This window comes from Protopterus annectens, chromosome 4.part1 (genome assembly GCF_019279795.1).
Source record: "Protopterus annectens isolate FY-2018-M chromosome 4.part1, PAN1.0, whole genome shotgun sequence".
NCBI classification, from domain to species: Eukaryota; Metazoa; Chordata; order Ceratodontiformes; family Protopteridae; genus Protopterus; species Protopterus annectens.
This window is the reverse complement of record NC_056734.1, coordinates 721,483,551-721,504,435: the sequence shown is the minus strand read 5'-3', so window position 1 is coordinate 721,504,435 and position 20,885 is coordinate 721,483,551. Positions and strand designations below refer to the sequence as shown.

Sequence of the window (20,885 nt, the reverse complement as noted above, 5' to 3'; positions counted from 1 at the left end):
CGAACAACACATTCTAAGCTACGGCAAAAGGCTAAAAACCCTATCCCTCTGTCCCATCCCACATAGACTTGAGTCATGAACTTTGTTTAACTTTCAGCACTGAACATTTCTACTCCTTTTCTCTTTTTGATCTCCTCTAGTTACAGAGAACCAGCAGTCTGCGAAACACTCATGCCAAAATAACTTCCACATCATGATCAAAACTTGCTGGTGTGATAGATTTATAATAAATCGCATTCCTTGCCTTTGGAATAAGATCCCGCTATATGCCAAGCAAATTAACACCCCAGCTACTTTAAAAACTAGGCTTGGACATTGGATAGGAGATAATAAATTCACACCTAGAGCATGAGGAAATATTGTTGCCAGAGGTAATTAATGTATTCTCAATACCAAAAAGGTGCCCTGGCGTAGCTTCTCAATGGTTCTTCATCAGTAAGCTTAGTATGAGTCCAGGAACCTAAACTGATTAAACCAAACATTTCAACTAAAATACTTGATATGAAATAGAAATTGTCAACCCTCAAAAATGATACCAGTGGGTTCAAAAGTATTCAGTTATTCTTTTCTTAATATTGACAAGATTAAGTTTGCTTTAGTATTAAAGTCATAATAATTGCTAAACATAAAATTCGATTCAACATGCAAAAAGTCTGTAGAAAATATATCAAATAATATAGTTAAAATAAAGCAAAAACCTAACCTAACAACTGTTTTTATTTTTATAAGTATAAGAGGAAATTTTATGACAGTATTTTTGAACATGTTGTTTCCAGTCTTTCAGTTTTTATTTTTAGAATTTACATATCACTGCCCCAATAACAAGATCACAAGCACATGTAACCCATGTAAGAGGTATTCAAATTTCCATTCATGTGACCCAAAACCAAGAGTCTGCATATTTTCTCTTAGATATCTTTTTTCACATTTATACCACAGAACTAAAGGTTTACCGACATGCAGATTTACACCATAGATAGGGAAAAAGGAATGAATAAACCAGCATGCTTGGGGGATGGTAATAACACTATTTCACACTGTCATTAGGGTCAGGTGATAGGAATACTAAACATAATATTTCCCCTACTCCACTGTCGCTAAGCATGCTTTTGATACTTATATGTGGCATGCATTTATCAAGCAGGACAATAAGTTAACTGTTCATGCATTTATACCAATGTCATGAACTCATATCTGTTTAGTATATATACTGCACTGCTGATGTTGCTTTTTGCTTAGTGCATGTCTCATTACTGATGTATCAAAGGTAACATTATACTTGTTACTCTGTAAATATTGCATACAGATGACATCAACTGTTGCTTATTTATTCCAAGAACACATAACTGTTTTGTTTGTTTTAACAATGCTATATCTGTACATTCCTTTGTCAGCTTTATCTGCTTAACAAAATTCATGGAGCAACTGCCCAGACAATCTTTTCTTCCATTTAAAGACAATTACAACCAATCTTATCCTGGATACAGTGGTGTGAAAGCCAGTTTTATCAGTGATTGTATCACTTGATTCAAAGCATGAATAAACCAGTGAGAGAGTGATAGATGGAGTGTTTATCAGTCAAAGTGGGACAGCTGCTGCAATAAACTTTAAAAGTGAAGTGCTCTACATAAATTATAGCGGTTAGGAAATATGGTTAGAGAAGCTAAAAATCAGGCTAATGCAGTCTTCAATGATGTGTTATACTGAACATATTTAGGAGACAGTAATTACAAAAACAGTACAGAAGCCAAAGAACAGAAACTAGAAACATTACAATAATAAAATAAAACACATTTATTAAATAGTGGATAAGATGTGCATTTAAGAATATCAAGACAACCTTTAATCAATTATCAAGTATTCTTCTAAAAATTGAGATTGTAAAGGATAAAAGGGACCTATCTATACTAACCTTTCTAAAAACAACCTAAATAAACTGGCAATCTCCTACAATAATATTGCCATATTTGCAACTGCCCCTCTTTTTAGAACACATCACTGTCTTAATCTAAAGCAACTGGGATGGCTTGAATTTCCACACCAAATTCTTTTTCACCAGCTTACTATAGCCCATAAAACCCTTTACCAACCCACCAACACTCTTCAATACTCACTAGCATTATTAACCCTTACAACAATCTTACGAATTTACGCTCCTCAAACAAAATACTTATCAATACTTGCAAAACCAACAACTTGGCAGGAGGCTCCCTCTTCTCTAATGCTGTTGGAAAGCACTGGAATCTTTTACCCACTGAACTAATTTCTCTGCCTTCATTAACTCTTTTTAAACAGAAGCTAAAACTATTCCTCCATGCCCACTGGTTATGCCCCTGTACTAACCCTGACTAACTTTCCTCCCTCACATTAATACAGTCTCCTCACCTTTACAGACTTACCCTTAAGAAACCAAAGACTATGTCATGACAACTAAAATATATGTATATATGTAAATAGTAACATCTTTTTGTATATTTACCATTTACTACTTGAGTTATGCTTATTATGAGTACTGTACTTTATATTACCAACATATGTTAAGTTTGACTGTTGTAACCTTTTATATTGTTTATTATATCTGTCTTGGAGCTTATCTCTCCTTTCTTTTTGTATCTATCTTGGAGCTTTTCTCCCCGGGCCTCTACTGAAAATGGACATATATCCAGTTAGACTAACCCGGTCAACAAATGTAAAATAAATAAATAAATAAACAGAATACACATGCTAGTCACATGAATTACTCATAGCAATTTTAGTTAGTCTGGGGTGAGTATTTCAGTTGCGCTGAAATGTTTGAGTTCAGCAATTCCTTTGACATTTGTAGAGAAGTGACTATATTTGTTTATGCAGAAAGCAGAACACCTAGTCACAATATAAGACAGTTGATGATAGAAGTAGAAAAATGTAAAATAGTTTGGAAAGGCAAATGATACTATATAAGTAAAAGGTTGAAGCCACCTTGACTCAGACAAATGAAGGAGAGAATGTAATAGACAAGGGAGAGAAAATAAAGTATTATTTATTTAGACATTACTAGTAAACATGCATACAAAAGATGGGTGGTGAAACCATTTAGTTGGAAGCTTCATAAGAAACTTAAAAGAGAAAAGGGATTTAAACTTGGTAACACTGAGCTTCATCTTTTGGGAAGAAAACCAAAAGTATGTTCTGGAGAATTCATGAACATGATGATACCATGGTAATGTCTCCAAGTGAATGGAAAATGGGCAGCCAGATCATCAGTTTAGTGGAGACAGCATGGTTGTCATTCATGAGATCACTGAAAATATTAAGTATCTTAGCATGGATTCCAATAGTACTCCTGCTTCTCTCTCTGTTTTGGGGATAAAAATATCACATATTCTAACACATAAAGAGTGACAGGAAAGGCAGCTAGATGTCAACCAGACTATCACCCCTTCTTTTTTCAAGCTGTACCTAGAAAATTGGGTTGTCAGCCTCAAATTCTATCCTTGTCCTTCTTGTGCTGCCCTTCTTGAGGCTGAAGGGATCCTTTGACTATAATTTATTGACTATGCTTGTAATGGTCTGTGGACTGATTGCCTAGAATCTTATAATACATTTCTGAACTTAAGCTTGTAAATGTTGCAAGAGGGAACCCATAGAAAGGCTTGTTTATTGAAATGTCTTGCTATATAGACTGCCTTATCAAATGTTTTTTTTAAATGATTCACACTTTTGTCATCAGTGGTGGATAGTAAGCACACAAGAAGACAAATGAAACTGAATATCAGATTCCCTGTTAACATTTTTTTCATGCAGGTGTGAGTATCTCAATTCAAAACAAGCAATGCATGTGGTACAAATGCATAAAATGGATGGAAGTAAAAATATCCAGTTCTAAGTAGGATTTGGGGAATATAAACAGGCCCTAACTAGCTAGATCATGAAAAAACGAGATCATAACAAATAGAGAGAAAGACAAGGATTGCTGCTTCCCTTAATTTGCAATTTTTGTCACTAATTCAGTATTGACATTAAACATTACTGTTAATCAAAGCTGTAGGTTCTTTCTCCTGCTTGTAATCACATTTAAATTTAATCAAGAAAAGGGCAAAAGAAATAGTATTGATAAGAACTCTCATTAAAGAATGTAAAACAAATAGTTAACAGGCACAAAGTAAGTGTAATGAGTTCTGGCCTTGACCTGTTTAATGGCTAAATGTCCTTTTTTTACATGTATTTTTAATGAGTAAGCCCTCTGTACCCAAGAGTTATTTTTCTGGACAACCTGGAACAATGGTTAATTGACTTGTTCAGAGTCACTCAGGAGATAAATACAGGCTGAAGGATTCAAAGACTGGAAAACAGGAAGCATCTTGTTAACAGCTTATAGCCTTAATACTCAGCACTAAATGTCAGACTTTAGACTCCATTCATAGAAACGTCCTTCTTTTCTACCATCTCGCCTGCTAGTCAGATTATTATGGAGAAAGAATCAATAGAGGCATTCAAGAGGGTAGGGTAAAGATGGAGAAGTTTGAAGGAAGACAGAAAAAGAGGGGAGTTGAATGACCAATGAAGTTGTAGACTACATAGGCTTATTGTCTTCTCCTGTGAAGTAAATGTAATGTAATTTAATGGATATATGATCAGTGACACCGTTTTCTACCAAATGACTTGTGACAAATGCAGCAGAACAGCTGTCCTCTCGAACACTATTCATGAATGAAAATTCCAGCCCACTATAACAGCAGCAGTCGAATGAAAGAATAGGATATTCAAAAGCATTTTAACAAGACGCATCATCTTACATTCTGATATACAATTATTTGACTGCTGTTTGCTAATAATAAACTACTTTAAAGTCACTTTGTCATGGACTTAAGTGTTAGTTCTATTCACTTTCAATGACTAAATAATACAGTTTATGACTGCAATTTATTTGGCAGTAGTAGGGATAAAAATGTAAGGATAGTGGTGCAGTAATTGTTTGAGTTCATAGGTAAGTACTGGCTAGCTGAGGCAGTGGTGCAGTATTTGTTTGAGCTCCTAGGTGAGTATTGGCTAGCTGCCCTTGTGGGTTATTTTGAGTTTATCCAATTTCTGTCAAAGCTGAAAATTAAACTCTGTACTTTGTGTCTGTTACTTAAACACCTTAACCATTATACCAGTCCCAACACCGCTTATACCAGTTGCTTTTTTATAAAAGTTGTAGAGATCCTCAATAAGATTATAAATAAAATTAACCATTGCAGGAGTTTTTAATATTCACTAAAATTTTATATATATGTATATATATATATATATATATATATATATATATATATATATATATATATTTATATATATATATATATATATATATATATATATATATATATATATATATATATAATTGTGAATTACAAGCACCAATTGATGTTCTAAACACTGTGGTGACACCTTTAAAGTTAGGTGCTAGGGATTTAAATTTACCAAAAACAAAGTGTGAAAAATGAATAACACTTCTGGACAAAAATGATGCTTAAAATAAATTTCAAGGAAAATAACTTGAGGCAAATAATTAAAAGAAACGCCTATATATGTTATTGCATTAATGTGCATTAATGAATAATAAAATGAAGGGAAAATGCATCTTGATTATTGCCTTTGAAGTTATCATTTAGTAATATTGACAAAGGCAACTGTCACTAAGGAAAATAATAACAACACAGGAATGTCACATTAATTACTCATAAAGAAAAACAGAAAATAAAAAGAAATAAATAATTGCAACAAAATCTCAAAAATCATACACTGAACATAGGTGGATTAACTTTAAAAGCTACCTTCCAGTCCTTAAAAACAGAAGAACAGTATTTTGATGAAAAAGAGTATGATGAGGTTAAATTGTGGAGTGGAATAAGGAAGATAATCAGAAAAAATTAATGCTGTTTAATGGAAAAAGATATTAAAAAAATGAAACAAATTTAAAAAAGTATATTAGCAAACTAAACAAATTATGATCAGAGCTAGGAAAGGGCAGGAAGATGTTGAAGAATGGCTTTCAGATGAAATTAAAGACAATAAGAAATTAATGCTCAATTATATTAAAACAGCAATAAAGAAAGGTAGCAAATCTATAGCCTTAACTGAATTAAATGTGATTTCAACTTTTGCAATTTTACAATTATTTATTTATTTTTTTTACATCCTTGGTAATCTCCCTGTTAACAAGTATTCAGGCATTTATACATTTACCCCTACACACACACACACACACACACGCACACACGCACACACGCACACACGCACACGCACACATGCACGCACACACGCACACACACACATGCACGCACACACACACACACACGCATGCACACACACACACACACACACACACACACACACACACACACACACACACACACACACAATAGTATGTTGACAGACAAAAATACTTTGATAGCCCCATTAAATAAATTAAATATAAATGAAATACTTTAGACAAAGATTTAATTAGCAAGCAGGACCTGAAAGCTTTGCATGAACAACTAGTTATACTCCTGTCCATAATTCAAAAAAAAAGCTGTCCAGTGAAGTGATTCCCAAAGAGTGGAAAAAGGGACAATGCAACCAGTTATAAAAATAATGTTGAAAAGAAAGAGCTACAATAGACTATTAGTTTATTTTGTTGTAAATGAAAATTAATGGAAGGGTTAATTTTGCACAAAAATAACACAAACATGGCTTCTGAAGGCAGAGAGATAGAAAACAATATGAAACAACATGCTTATAATGTGGGGTTTGGGAAGGCTTGAAACAGCTTACAACCAATAATCTCATAATATAACAATTGAGACTACAGAAAAAAAGAAAAGAAAAAAGCAAGTCATTGTCCTTTCCATTATCATCATCTTTAGTGCGTTAAAACACAGTCCCTGGATTCTGAAAGAATTTTTGTGATAAAGAACCCTAACCCCAAAGGTTTGTGCATCATGGTAAGCCTCTCTGATTCAGATATTGCTAACCCAACATGGTTTTCCCTGGTGGTGGTCATAGCTTGGAGATCAGTGTTGCAAGGGGGTCTATATTACAACATCGACAAAGCCGTTACTTGAAAGGCTTTATAGTTGAAAATGCTGGTAATAGAAGTGTGTTTTGTGAGATCGTGGTACAGTGAACATTGGAAAATTTGCCCTTTCCTTGCTGTAGTGCAATCAGGGAGTTGGTATATATAATTAGCGGGGGTGTGGGGGGAACAGCCCCCCACAAAAGTGAGTTGTTTTACCTGTGTTTTCGATTATAAAGCCATTCAATTAACAGCTTTGTTGATGTTCTAATATAGACCCATTGCAAGGGAAGCTGCATGCTAATATGGCAGTCCAGGTGAGTGGCTAATGCTAATCAGAAATGAGATCCCCCTATGAAATGGCTGTGGCTGTGGGCTAACTCAGCAGAATGATTTAGAGAATTACTCTAATATTTTTTTTTCTTTAGATGGAAAAACAGAATACCATCTTTTAGCAGCAGTGAGACATTCACTTCCATGGGAGTAGTCATGGTGCAGGTAAGTATAGAGTAGCCATGGGTATGTGTGTGCCTGTCTGTGAATGTGTATACATTTGTGTGCCTGTCTGCGAATGTGTGTATATTTGCATGCATGTGTGCGAATGTGTATATATTTGTGTGCCTGTCTGTGAATGCGTGTACATTTGTGTGCATGTATGTGAATGTTATACATTTGTATGCCTGTCTGTGAATGTGTGTACATTTGTGTGCATGTGTGTGAATGTGTATATATTTGTGCACATGTATGTGAATGTGTATACATTTGTGTGCTGTCTGTGAATGTGAATATATTTGTATGCATGCCTGTCTTTAGGGCCATGAATTTAGCTGAATGTGTGTGCATCTGTCTGTTTGGGTAGTCACAGTATGGTAGGTAGATAAGGGGTGCTAACTATGTGTGAGTGTTGGAGCATGTGTGTGTGTGTGTGTGTGTGTGTGTGTGTGTGTGTGTGTGTGTGTGTGTGTGTGTGTGTGTGTGTGTGTGTGTGTGTGTGTGAGTGCCTATGTTACAGTGATGCATGGGCTGGTAAGGAGAACACTAACACAGTTAGGTTTGACAGTGCAGTTTTCAGTTCAAAGACATGGTTCTAAGCAAACTGGGGTATTCCTGTATGTGGTTTACCATGTCCTTGAACTGGTAATTATCTATGTTGAGCTAATTGATCAGCCTCCATTAACAATTAAATTGGGTGGGGATGATCTCTTTGAATTCTGGAGATTATCTTAATAAATAAACTAAGAAAATTGGGTTGATCAAAACAACTAACTGCTTGAATGAAGGAATGGTTCTGTTAATGTAAATAATGTACAGTGTTTATGTTCTGGGTCCATAACTATTTAGCCTATATTAGAAAGATATGAGTATTGATAAATTAGACTTTTTATTCATATTGTGCTGATGTTTTCAAAGCAGACAAAATCAAAACTGATTATGATTAATTTACACTACAATAGACTCTTAATAACATCATTGCTTAGTCAGATAAATTTAATCTGATAATAAATTGTTGTGAAACCAAACATGTCATTCAGTTGAAATCTAATGAGTACTTCACATCATATTTTATCAAATATAATAGAGTAGGTAATTTCCTTTAGAAAAGTAGCAGTGATGGTGGTTAGAAAACTGAGTTTTTAACAGGCATGTTAATAATATCAACACTGACTGCTGTAAAAGGACATTTGCTGTCTCAGTTTTTTAGCTCATGAATCAGAAACAAAGACCCAAAATCAGGAACAGATTTTAAATATTTTTCTTATATACTGAAAAAATTGACATTATAATAAGCTTTGCACTATCAAGCATTTTCTGAATACAAAGACTGAAACTGACATGGTGGCTAGTTTTAGTGAGTGCAGTCTGAAATAATTTGCCTGGAGGCCAAAAAAGTACAAGGAACAGCCCAAAATACCTCTGTAATTCTTTGTTAACGAATTCTGGACAAAGGCAAATATAAAACAGAGACAAAGACCCAAAAGGGAACACTTTTTTAAATATCATTTATCTGTTTGTTAACTGGGCAATCCCCCTGGACAAACATCCCCTTTTTAGGGGTGAAACAGGAGCTGTGTCTCGTTAAGTGACTTGCTCAATATCACACACTAGGTAAATGGAAGTAGTAGGAATCAAGGCCTGCACTTCTGACTAGAGATGCAGGTCATTAACAGTGTATAGCCTTAATTCTGTGATACATGCCAGGCAACAATAATTCACTTAAAAAGGAAACAGATCAACAGGTGTTGCAGCCACATGGCTTTTCTCAACAATAAGAACTATGAAACTCTAAGGACTTACATTAATGACTGACTGTAATCCTCAATGAATTACCTATTAATAAAGAATATAATGAGGGACAGGGTAGAAATATGTGGCAAATTCAGATGCAGTTTGCAAAACTGAAGACATATAAGAGGCACACAACAGATGTTCCATACACATGCATTTCCTGAACACTAAAAACTATGCACCTCTAATGACACACATTACTGACTGACTGTAATCCCATATTGGTGTTCCAGAAAATCACACATTTTACAAGAAAAGGCAAACATATGAGGGAAAATCAAAGACAGATGAGAGACAGACAACTCTACTTCACTTAAAAAAGTTAACAACAGGTGTTGCATAAATATATATTTTCTGAGCAATAAGAACATCTTACAAGAATTATGAAACTCTAACATACCTCTCGACCATACTGAATTACTCAGTTTTTACCAAGTTTTGGGGTCCAAATGAAGGGGTGTCATGATTCCCGAGTGGCACCTCTTCATTTCTGATTTTTTTCATTTATTTTTTAAATTTTTTAAATACCGCATTGTTGGAGCTGACGTCATCATGTGCGTGATGATGTCAGCTCCATCAAGGCTACCAGCTATTCAGAATTGAGCTCAAGGAGCTCAAGTTGTCATTTCTGGCTCTGGACTGGCTGCAAATACGAGTAGGAAATCTTGACCATTCGTTTTAACAGCAGGAATTAACAGCACTCATTTTGGAAATATTGGCCAGCCATTTGTTTTAACAGCACACTGAGTACAGCAGGGAATTAACAATAGCGCTCCCATTTTGGATTGCAGGGCAGGATTTTGAACAGCAGAGCTCTTATGCATGAACAGCCGTGCCCTTCATTTCATTGGACCCAGGTTTGGATTTACCAAAGGGTGGGTGTGTGTGTGTAAATGCCACCATGTAATATACCTGGTGGCTAGAGGTATTTAAGGCTCAAACCCTGCACCTTTGGTACAGGGTAAAAAGAGCCTAAAGTCCCTAGCCACCACCATTTCTGAGCTTTGTCCATATTTGTTGTGCTAAGAGTTGAGAAGAGCTGTGGTGGAAAGTGAGAGCAGAATCTGTATTCCCCATTATTGGCTTTGTTGTTTATCCAGGTTTTTTGTGCTAAGAGTTGAGAGCTATGGTGAGTGAGAACTGAATTTCTATTCCCCCATGTTGGCATGGTACAGGTTTTTTTGTGCTAAGAGGTTGAGAGCTATGGTGAGATGTGAAAACTGAATTCACTAAGTGATAGCCATTAAGTTTCAGTCTTCCTATTTTTTAAGAAACTGCTGATCTGACATAGTGGTATGTTGCTCTGTCTGTAGTGCATAGGGTCCTGGGTTCAAGACTTGCCAGTGACATGCATGGTGGCAACAACATTTTATTCTAGCAACTTTCCAAAATTATACAAGCAATGTTTAAAATGTGTCCCTGTTTTTTTGACCATTTGCCCCCCCCAAAAAAAAACTGAACTTGAAAATAAGTCCAAGAAACTGTGCAAGATGCCTATGGCTTACACTACTGTCATTCTATTTATAGTGTGGGTGTGGAAGTAGACTTTTATGATGGAAATGTTTTGAATTGGGCAGTTTTGTCATTATTGCTTCATGCGTTTTGTTTCATTGCCTACAGTACAGCCTACTGGCAAAATGTTCAAACAATAAATTTAAAATGCACTTTAACAAGTGTGTTGTATTATACAAGGAATATAACTTAATAAAGTCAGAAAGGAAGGTGTGTCAAAGAAAAGAACACATATATGTTTCTTGTTTTGTGTGCAAGGGGTCAATGATTTGAAAATGGCCCAAAGGTAATCTTTATCCACCACTGGCCAGATGCATTTTCTTTGGATGTGGTGTGGGTTTCAATGCTATTTCAGTGAATGTGAGTTTCAAGGGCAGAGAAGTTTTATTGCCAAGTCTATTTTCATTGAGACAGTATTGCTTTGTTTAGCAGATGTCAAAATAAAATCCAAATAATCATTGTAGAGGTACAGCAGTATGCACACATTAGTGTTTATTGTAAATGGGGCAAAATCACCAGGTAATGGGACATTGGAATGGCTGCAGGGGGTCAGTGGTGCCATATTTTGGTTGTCTGTTCTTCAGTTTGCTTTTGAAAGTTGATATCCCACAATTCCATTGGAGTGGGTGGGGTTACATAATTATGTATGCGAATTAGATGTTAATCAGCGTACAGATTTTTACCTATTTTTCATAGGCCTTGTCCAGATTTTTGATGTTTCCAGGTTGAGAGGTATGAACTCTAATGACTGACATTAGTGACTGACCGCAATCCTCACTGGCTCTCCACAAAGTAAAGCATTTTATGAGGGGCAGGGCAAAAATATAAAACAAAATCAGAGATGTTTTACAAAAGTGGGGTCCAGTGAGAGGCAGAGCCACCATAACTTACTCAAAATGTTAACAGAACAACAGGTTTTCTATACATATGCATTTTCTGAACAATAGACAGTATGAAACTCTAATGATTAACATTATTGATTAGGTGTAAAACTCAATGATTTTGCAGAAAAATCAAACATTTTATGTGGGAAAGCAAAAATATGAGGCAAAATGAGAGATGTTCTGCAAAACTGAAGCTTGACCTCTGCCTGACACGTACAGGCAATCATACGTGCTCACTTAAAATAATGTGTCACCTGCCATAATAATATTTTTCCTCAGATGACAACTCTACCTGCCCCCACATCCAGTGAGGCTTATGCTTTTAAATTAAACGCAAAAATTAAACAGAATTATATAATTTGTGCCAGCAGACTCATGATGGCAATCTCCATAGTTCTGCTGATCTTACCATATGAGAGCAGCAAGTCATTCTTGAAGGTTTCCACCAGTTTGTATTATATCTACACAGATGTTAACCATACCTTTAAACTGCACAGATGTACAAATGTTTAACATTTCTTCCTAGTTAAGCAAATGTCTGTGTGGTTTTATTTCTCTTGTTACTTCCAGGGAATGGGCACAAGTGCTGTGATGAATACTGGGGGCAAGCATAACTTCAAAAGGCAGTGGTAAGAGGTTTTTTTTTCATATACACAACTCACCTCAGAAAAATATAAAAGGTAATGGGAATGGTTTGCCTATATATGGAAAACGTTAATCTGGTGCATAAAAGCAATGGCAGGATATTGCAACATGTGGACAATCATCATATTTTTCTTTCTTCTTCCTTTTTTAATGCAGCTATTGATACACAATCATGGAACTTAGTGACCATGCTTGCATATCAGTAATTCATGCACCAGTCTCAGGAAACAATTCCAGCATAGTGAGATATGAATATACAGCATAGACAGGTAGGCCCCCCTACCTAGCACCAGGCCCTAGGCAGCTGTCTAGCTCACCCTGTGCTTGATTCCAGCCCTGACTGGATCTACATGTATCACTGATTCAGAACACTGGAAACTAAACTAATAATCTGACAACTAAAAATTAGGTAAGAATTATAACACTGGATAACTGGAAAATAGGAATAGATATAAGAAGTAACTTACATGTAAGCTAGAAATGAGAAAAAGAATCAGGGATGGGCTAACATAGTAACGTGATGAACAGGAAGAAGATTTACCAGTAGAAGAATAAAAACTTAACTGTAAATCAAAATATTGGGAAGATCAGATCAAGAGATTGTAATGGCATGACAAGCTGGAGTGAGTTCATAAAAGAGGAATACAACTGTTGTAGAGTCTGTATTAGTAATACAATAAAGCCAGAAAGAGAGCCAGAGTGGACTCATTATATCTAGTCTTGAAAGAAAGGACATGAGCCACATGATAAAAGCTAATAAAAAAATTTATTGGTTCAAAACAGCTAAAGAAAATAGAAAAAAGAAAAAAAATGGACATATGAGCACAGTATAACACAGAGAAATGTACAAGTAAAGATGATAAAATATTTTATAACAATGAGCGCTATTGCTGTATGGTGCAGCTTTCCAAAAGAAATTGTGGAGTTATAAACAGCAAAAGAGTTTTAGGGATAAATGGAAAAAATAAACTTATTGTGGAAAAATAAGCTACTACTTAAGCTAAATCTGCAGTTACACCCTCTATGTAAGCACCTTTGTGCTTTCAGCAAGGAGAAGTTCACGTGTTGCTAAATCATATATGAAAAAATTACCAAAAAAAGATATAGTACAGAGGTCAATTGTTCTTCACTTGTGACCATACTTTCTTCAGTCAGAATTTAATTCATTATAGCCTTCAGTGTTTTATTGTTCAGCTAGTGATTCACCTATATTACTGAGACTGCCTAATTTGTACAAAACTGCTTGCTGTGTTACAGTGCTGGACATCTTGGTAAATACTAGGTGAACTGTTAAGTGAGTAAGTTGTATTCTCTTTGGTGATTATGCAATTAAATAACTTCATTAAATTAGATTGACACATTCTACAAATTCCTAGAAAATGACACGTGTTACTGAGGTCAAAGATTCCTTTGAGGGGGGTTAGGTTAAAAAGTACGCACTTCCCTTACTCACTTCTTATATACTTGTACAGAAAGTCTGTAGTTTTCTTATTCAAATCTTTTTACATGCTTGTACATAAAACAGACTTATCTATGAATTAAAGAATAGATACACATGGGCTTCAGAAAATTCATTAGAAATCCATTGAAATAATTACTGCACATTTCCATACTTAGAATAAATTATTTTCAGCCTCACCATGATTTCCATAGCACTCCAACGAGATGTTCCCCAGTACATGGCCATTCCCTGGTTTATGACATGTGTCATTGCTCTGACAATCTCTGAAAGAAAACAGAGGAAAATGTTAGCTACAATTTAGAGTCCAGGTGGCTTTCAGGTGATGGAAATCTGTGTAATTAATGTCTTATTTAAGTGGTTAAAATATGTTTTCTGAACTGTATACTCTTACTTTTTTAATTGTGATAATTAAGTAGCATAAAGTTTTATTTTGTAATACGGTTCGACTGCCAGCTCATCTTTGATTGCTTTTCTACTTACAATATGGGTTCTGCTGCATAAAAAAAGCAAATATTTTCATTCTGCTGCAGCAAAATACATCAAATTGTTCTATGGATGTCTCAAGCCATTCATTAGTACAGATTTTGACAAATGAGGACCATAGTTATCGGTCAGAAAATGCATTACTGCAAAACGGATCTGATTAAAAATTTGTGATCAATCACATTAAAACAGGCAAAATGTAAAACTAACTTATAAACTATAAAGTAATAAAATCTTTATTAGACTTTTAAAGCATTACTGAAAATTAACCTGCTTGTTAAATAATAAAAAAGTAAAACTTATCTCACGACTAGAAGGTGGTGTAGCAACAAGAGGGCTAATCCACCAAAACCTATACAAGCTACTTGAAGTCTTCATCTATACCATACTGGTAAGGAATATACAATAAACCAAAACAAAATGTACAGAATAATTTTGAGAAGTTGATTATGTGGAGAATGGATATTAGTTAAATTAAATTCTTATACTGTATGGTTAGATAATGTGTTTTATGATGACAGTCATCACCATAGCATCATAGAAACTTACTAGGCTAATGGCCCTGAGGCCCTTACAAGCCTAGTCAAGAATTTAGCTCGTATTCCAATCAGCATCCGATGCCACTGCTCAGCAGGGACACAGGTTGAATCCCAGGGGTATATTTTCTGTTCCCCATCCAGTTATCCAGGTTGCGCTTAAAAAGGGTTAATGAGGTACTCTGCTTGATGTGGAGAGAGAGTTTATTCCACAAAATGGAGAGTGTCTGGGAAACAAATCTGTCCTGACAACAAGTTCTATTGATGTCACAGACCAGGTTGAGGTCGCGTGTGTGGGTTACTTGAGTGGAGCTTGACTTAGAGATATGCAGCAGTCCCAACAAGGGGGGGGGGTCTGAGATTGCTTTGTATGCTAGACAAAGGTCACCCCTTTATTTAAATATTATTTCTTCATCATTGTTCATCGTTCTTCTAAATGTTCAAGTTGTGATTCTATTACAGTAATTATTATTATTATTATAATGTACCGTTTCTAAATGTTCAAGTTGTGATTCTAACGCAGTAACTATTATCATAATGTACTTTCCCATACACAAAATAGTGTTTCAACACGTTTGTATGTGAGGGAGTATGTCACATTGTTTTACTTTGTAGGTATATAGATTTTTATAGACAAATATTTTATTTTTTATTTTTTATCATTTATTACTTTTTACATATACAAAAAAATGAAATGTTTTATAATAAGCACATTTTGATAATTTTTAGAAGTGCATTTAATTGTTTTTCAATTCAAAAGTTTATCATCATTGTAATAACAGAATAACATAATTTCCTGTTTATTGAGTATAAAACCAGGATGCTGGGAGGCTTCCTTGTTTTTCTGAGGAAGTTCACGACTATAATAAAGTGGAAGAAAGCGCTAAAAAATCATCTGGCTGTGTGGCTACTTTCATTTTTCTTCGGTCGCCGAGTAATTGTTTTGTCAAGAGTCTGTAGGAGTCTGAGTAGAGGGACAGGGCTTTTAGTCTATCTGGTAGGGTAGATGTTTGAGGCCCTGGATTCTCCTGGTGAGGAACCACTGTGTTTTTCCCCAAGACTTACCCTATAAAAAAGAGGGAGGACAAAGGATTAGTCCAGATAACAATCACTTTAGCTAGCAGATGTGGGAGAGAGAGGAATACCTTGCTGACATTTCTGGTAGTCTGTTCAGTTAAGTAGACAGATGGACAAGTGTTCTTGTTCTAATAAAGTCTCCTAGATCTGCTAGCTAAAGTGATTTTATCTAGACTAATCCTTTGTACTCTTTTTCTTGTTAGTTTTATCACCCTCTGGGTCACAGGTAGCTTACCAGACTTCACTCAAGACCTCTGGATTACCTCTATTTTCAGACTTAATGCCCATAGTACAAGATATTTCTAGCACCAATCTGTACATGTGTGTGTCTTACAGTAAAAAATATTTTCTTTACCTAATGTTATGTGTATGTATGTGTATGGTCAAAGGAAATTATTCTTAGGTAAATTTACAAAGCTTGAGGCATGTCCCACAAAACTAACAAAGTGAAATTAAACAGTACCACCCACCTTCCTGAAACCAAATCAATACAACGGAATATTACAACACAAATGCAGCCTACAAAATAATAAATTACATTGCAACCATATAAAGTAAAGGAATTCCACTTGGAAATAACCATAAAATGACAGTAATAAGTGTTAAAAAACAGAGGCACCTATAATGACAACTCAGTGAAAAGCAGCACATATCTCAAATGTCAAAACTGATGGAACGTAATCATGGCAGTTACTTCAAAACTGAGTCACAGAGACTAGGGGAGGGGGCACAACAGAATACAAGAGATAATCCAATGCTTTAAAATTCAGTAAATGACATTTTAAAATGCAGTAATTAAACAATTAGATACTTCCTTGCCAGACTACTGTTTCTAGTGTTATATTTTTCCCTCTCTGCCTGCTGACATCAACTACAACTGGTTTTGAACACATCCCTTCTATGAACTGTGACAGTTGTCTACTACCAGAGATTATAGGTGACTGGAGCTGTTATTCAGTAAGCCATGGAGGTTTCTTGCACTCATAAAACCTCACTGCTACTGACATGATACAGGGATTGGAATAACCTTCTTCATCATGATCTATGGGTCTGCTGTCACTCGTCCCAGAACAAGAGGACCACAGGCTACAGAACCACTTGAGATAGAGCTCGGGGCATCATTGCAGGGACGTGCAATGACCTCTTCAAGCCAGGTGTGTTTGAGCTCATGTGTTGTGAAGGCTGCCAACAATGGTTTGGTGGTGCCAAGTACTTATTTAAGACTGTATACTGCTTACTGCATGTACCCACATGGCACAGTGCTGATGCTGTAGATAGAGATTATTTAGCCTCACTCCATTACTCAGGGAAGGAGACCCTTCCAGTCTTTCTTGTTTACTTCTCCAGTGCCTAGACTGTTAATAAAACCTGAGCTGTCTGGGTGACAGTCAGGACTTTATTCCATTCTGTATCAAAAAAACTCTCAGATTTCACTGATGATAAACAAGACTATAGAAGACTAACTTTCATTAACAATTAATAATTGAAAAACACCTAAACCTCACACATGAAAACACAGCAGCAGTAGAAAATCACAAAAGGGAGATGATGAAAAATATAAATATATCACCTCACGTACAAAGCAACCTACAGAAAAACAATACCGAAGGTAAAAAGAAGAAACACAGAAAAAATAGATATACACTGACACACACACACACACACAAGCATGCACATGCAAATATGTAGTGTATCTTATTTGGAAAACTTAGTGCATGAACACAAGAAAATGGGCCAGATTTGAAAAGAGTTTCTATCAGTGAATGTCTGCTCTCATTCTGAAAGACTTGCTCTTAGTGTAAGAGACTTACTTTAGTGTAAGGCCTGTCTGTAAACAGGCTTACACTGGGGCCAGATTCCAAAACACCTGCTCTTGATGTGAGTGGTCATTTAACAATGAGAGCAAGTCTTTTGGAACTGGGCACAATATGTTCTAAAGGAACATGGCACTGCTAAAAGAATACCAGAAGAAGAATACTGGCCAAGTTATAATCAACTAGACAAAAGACAAATATAAGTGCCAAATATGATACAAGAAAAATAACAAATACAAAGGAACTAAGCTAGTGGTACAAAACCTAAAATTCTAAAATATAAAGATATGCACAAAACACAGACAAAAGTCAAAAACATTTCACATACCATCAGTTTGAAGAATACACCATAAATGCACGCACACACACACACACACACACACACGCACACACACACACACACACACACACACACACACACACACACACACACACACACACACACACACACACACACACACACACACACACACACATATTTAGGGTATATACCACGAAGTCAAAAGATAAAAAGAGCGAATGCTCTTATACTGAACACTAAAAACTGAAAGCAGTAAATGTCAAACACACGTAACAGTGATTTTTTTCCCAGGGACAAAAAAATCGCTCCTCTGCAAAAAAAAAACAAAAACCACCACAGTGGAGAAAATGGCAAAGTCCCAAAAAGGGCCCAGTGATTTTTCTCTCTGGGAAATAAATTGCTATTCCGTGTGTTCGACATTCAGTGCTTTCAATTTTTAGTGTTTGATATAAGATTGTTTGCTGTTTTTATCATTCGATTTCGTGATATAGACCCCATATTTATATGGATATGTATATAAAACACACACATACCGGATCTGCTGACTAAAAAAAAAAAAACACAGAAAACATATTTTGCAGGGGGGCAAGCCCCCTTGCACCCCCAATGTGGGGGTATGTGCCCCTCACCCACCCTACTTAAATATACCAACTTTGAGATCACACTACAGAGTGGAAAAGGGAATATTTCAATTCTGCGCTGTATTGTGATCTCCGTACTCCGTTTTCAAAGTTTTGGTACTTTGAATGACTGGGTTCGACCAAGTGGATTTCGAAGTACTGAAACTTCGTACGAATGAAGTAGACTCATATATATATATATATATATATATATATATATATATCTATATATATATCTATATGTGTATCTATATAGATATAGATATATATATATATATATATATATATATATATATATATATATATATATATACATGTATACACACATATGTGTGTGTGTATATCTATGAAATAAAATGAGAGCCAAACACTGCATCACACAGAGTAATGATACTCAAAATGAAATACAAATATACATAACTAATGCAGACACATAAAAAGACAAAGCATCAGACAAACATGGAATATATACTGAAAAAAGGTATACAAAATAATCCAGAGAGTTTAATTATATGCAAAATTAGAAAAACAAAACACTACTGAAGGATTACTACATGCTTGCCTTAAAACCTCCAAGAAAGCAGAACAGAACAAATATCACATCAGCTAGAATACTTTAATCATTTATTATATAGCACAGACAAAAAAGAAAAAGATTGCAGAGGATATGAGCCACTGTCTGTGATGACAATTAGTCAAAGTATAAACCTCCACCTATAAGTTACACAACTACACAAAAAACATCACAGAAGACAAAAGGTAAGACATGTATCCAAGTAAGAGTTGTTATCAGGTGAAAAATTAAAACAGAAAAATACAATGGAATGAACCGACGTATCAGCAGCAGCAGTGATGGATAAAATAATGAAACTACTGTTTGGAAAGAAATTCCTAGTTTGGTACAGTCCAAAGCACCATCAAAATACAATAAGTATAATATAGATGATATTCTTTTTGAGTATAAGAAAAAATAGTAAATCAGGCTTACAGCCAAGTAATAATAATAATAATAATAATAATAATAATAATAATAATAATAATAATGTTGTTGTGTCTTTCGGCTTATCCCGGTTAGGGGTCGCCACAGCGGAACTCCGGTCCGCTAATGTTTGGTAGTGGATTTTTACATGCCGAGTTACCAGCCCTGACGCACAACCTTCAATGAAGGTACGCCCATTCACGCATGCCTCCACACACAAGACGCTCTAGCTGAAAATCGAATGGGACAACGTCTTGCTGTGAGGCGACAACGCTACCGCAGCACTACTACCGCGGGACTAATAATAATAATAATAATAATAATAATACTCTGGTAAACACCTAATTAAAACTTTAGACTGAACATGAAACAAAAAACAGTTCATGCTCAAGCCCAATGGTCACTAGAAAGCCAAGACCACGTGCATTAAAAAGGTACTGTATATAATGTACAGCAGAAAAAGAATGGCAACACCAAATGTGCCAATAGCTCTGTCTTTACTTGTTAATCTGCAGGTCTGACAATAAAGGAACTATATAGGTTATAAAAACCAGTCATAAGGTATTGATACAATCCAGTAGCATTTACTACATATAATGCATTTAATGCATAAATTACTTATAAAGGAGCACCCTCAAAATATCACTAAATGTACCTTTTAGCAAAAACACAGACATACACATACACAGTCATACCTTATGTATATATATATATATATATATATATATATATATATATATATCTATATCACTCACACACAGTGTGTGTTTGGCTCCCTTTCAGATCACATGAGCAAAACTAAATGATCTTTCTGAAACATCTAAGTGTTTGCACTGAACTCATGGTACTGTAGTGTACCCAGAACTTACTTAAACTTTCAATGGATTTGGTCATTCCCCTGATACTTATTACTTTTCTCCACTAGGTGGCAGTCTCTACCTATACAACCCCTAGCCTCTCATTCCTCTCCCTACTGGTTTCAAGTCTCACTCTAAGAGCTAACTGAAATTCAACTTCATTACATTATAAACATCCTTTTTTTCTACACTACACTCTTGAAAACTCTACCTACTCTACCTTGCCTGGCGCTTGTAGTTCAAACCTTTCTACTATAGCTATCAAACTACACTTAGCTGATACTTTTTCTGCTGCACTCACCTTTTTGGCTCTTTCCACTCCGTTCGCCCTGTGGGCTCACTCTGCTCCCCTACCCTACCCCCAATTACCACACCCCCCAGTACTCTTAGCTTTATTCTCCCATTACCACACCC

General features: G+C 35.5%; 1 protein-coding gene across 1 annotated transcript in view; it reads right to left on the bottom strand.

Annotated features, from left to right (window-relative positions):
• Positions 1-20,885, bottom strand: part of KCNAB1 (potassium voltage-gated channel subfamily A regulatory beta subunit 1) — a 1,829,051-nt gene that overhangs the window by 189,163 nt on the left and 1,619,003 nt on the right. Inside the window, exon 9 of the mRNA XM_044070489.1 lies at positions 13,982-14,067. Within this exon, the coding sequence (XP_043926424.1) occupies positions 13,982-14,067 (86 nt within the window). The remainder of the gene's footprint in view (positions 1-13,981; positions 14,068-20,885) is intronic.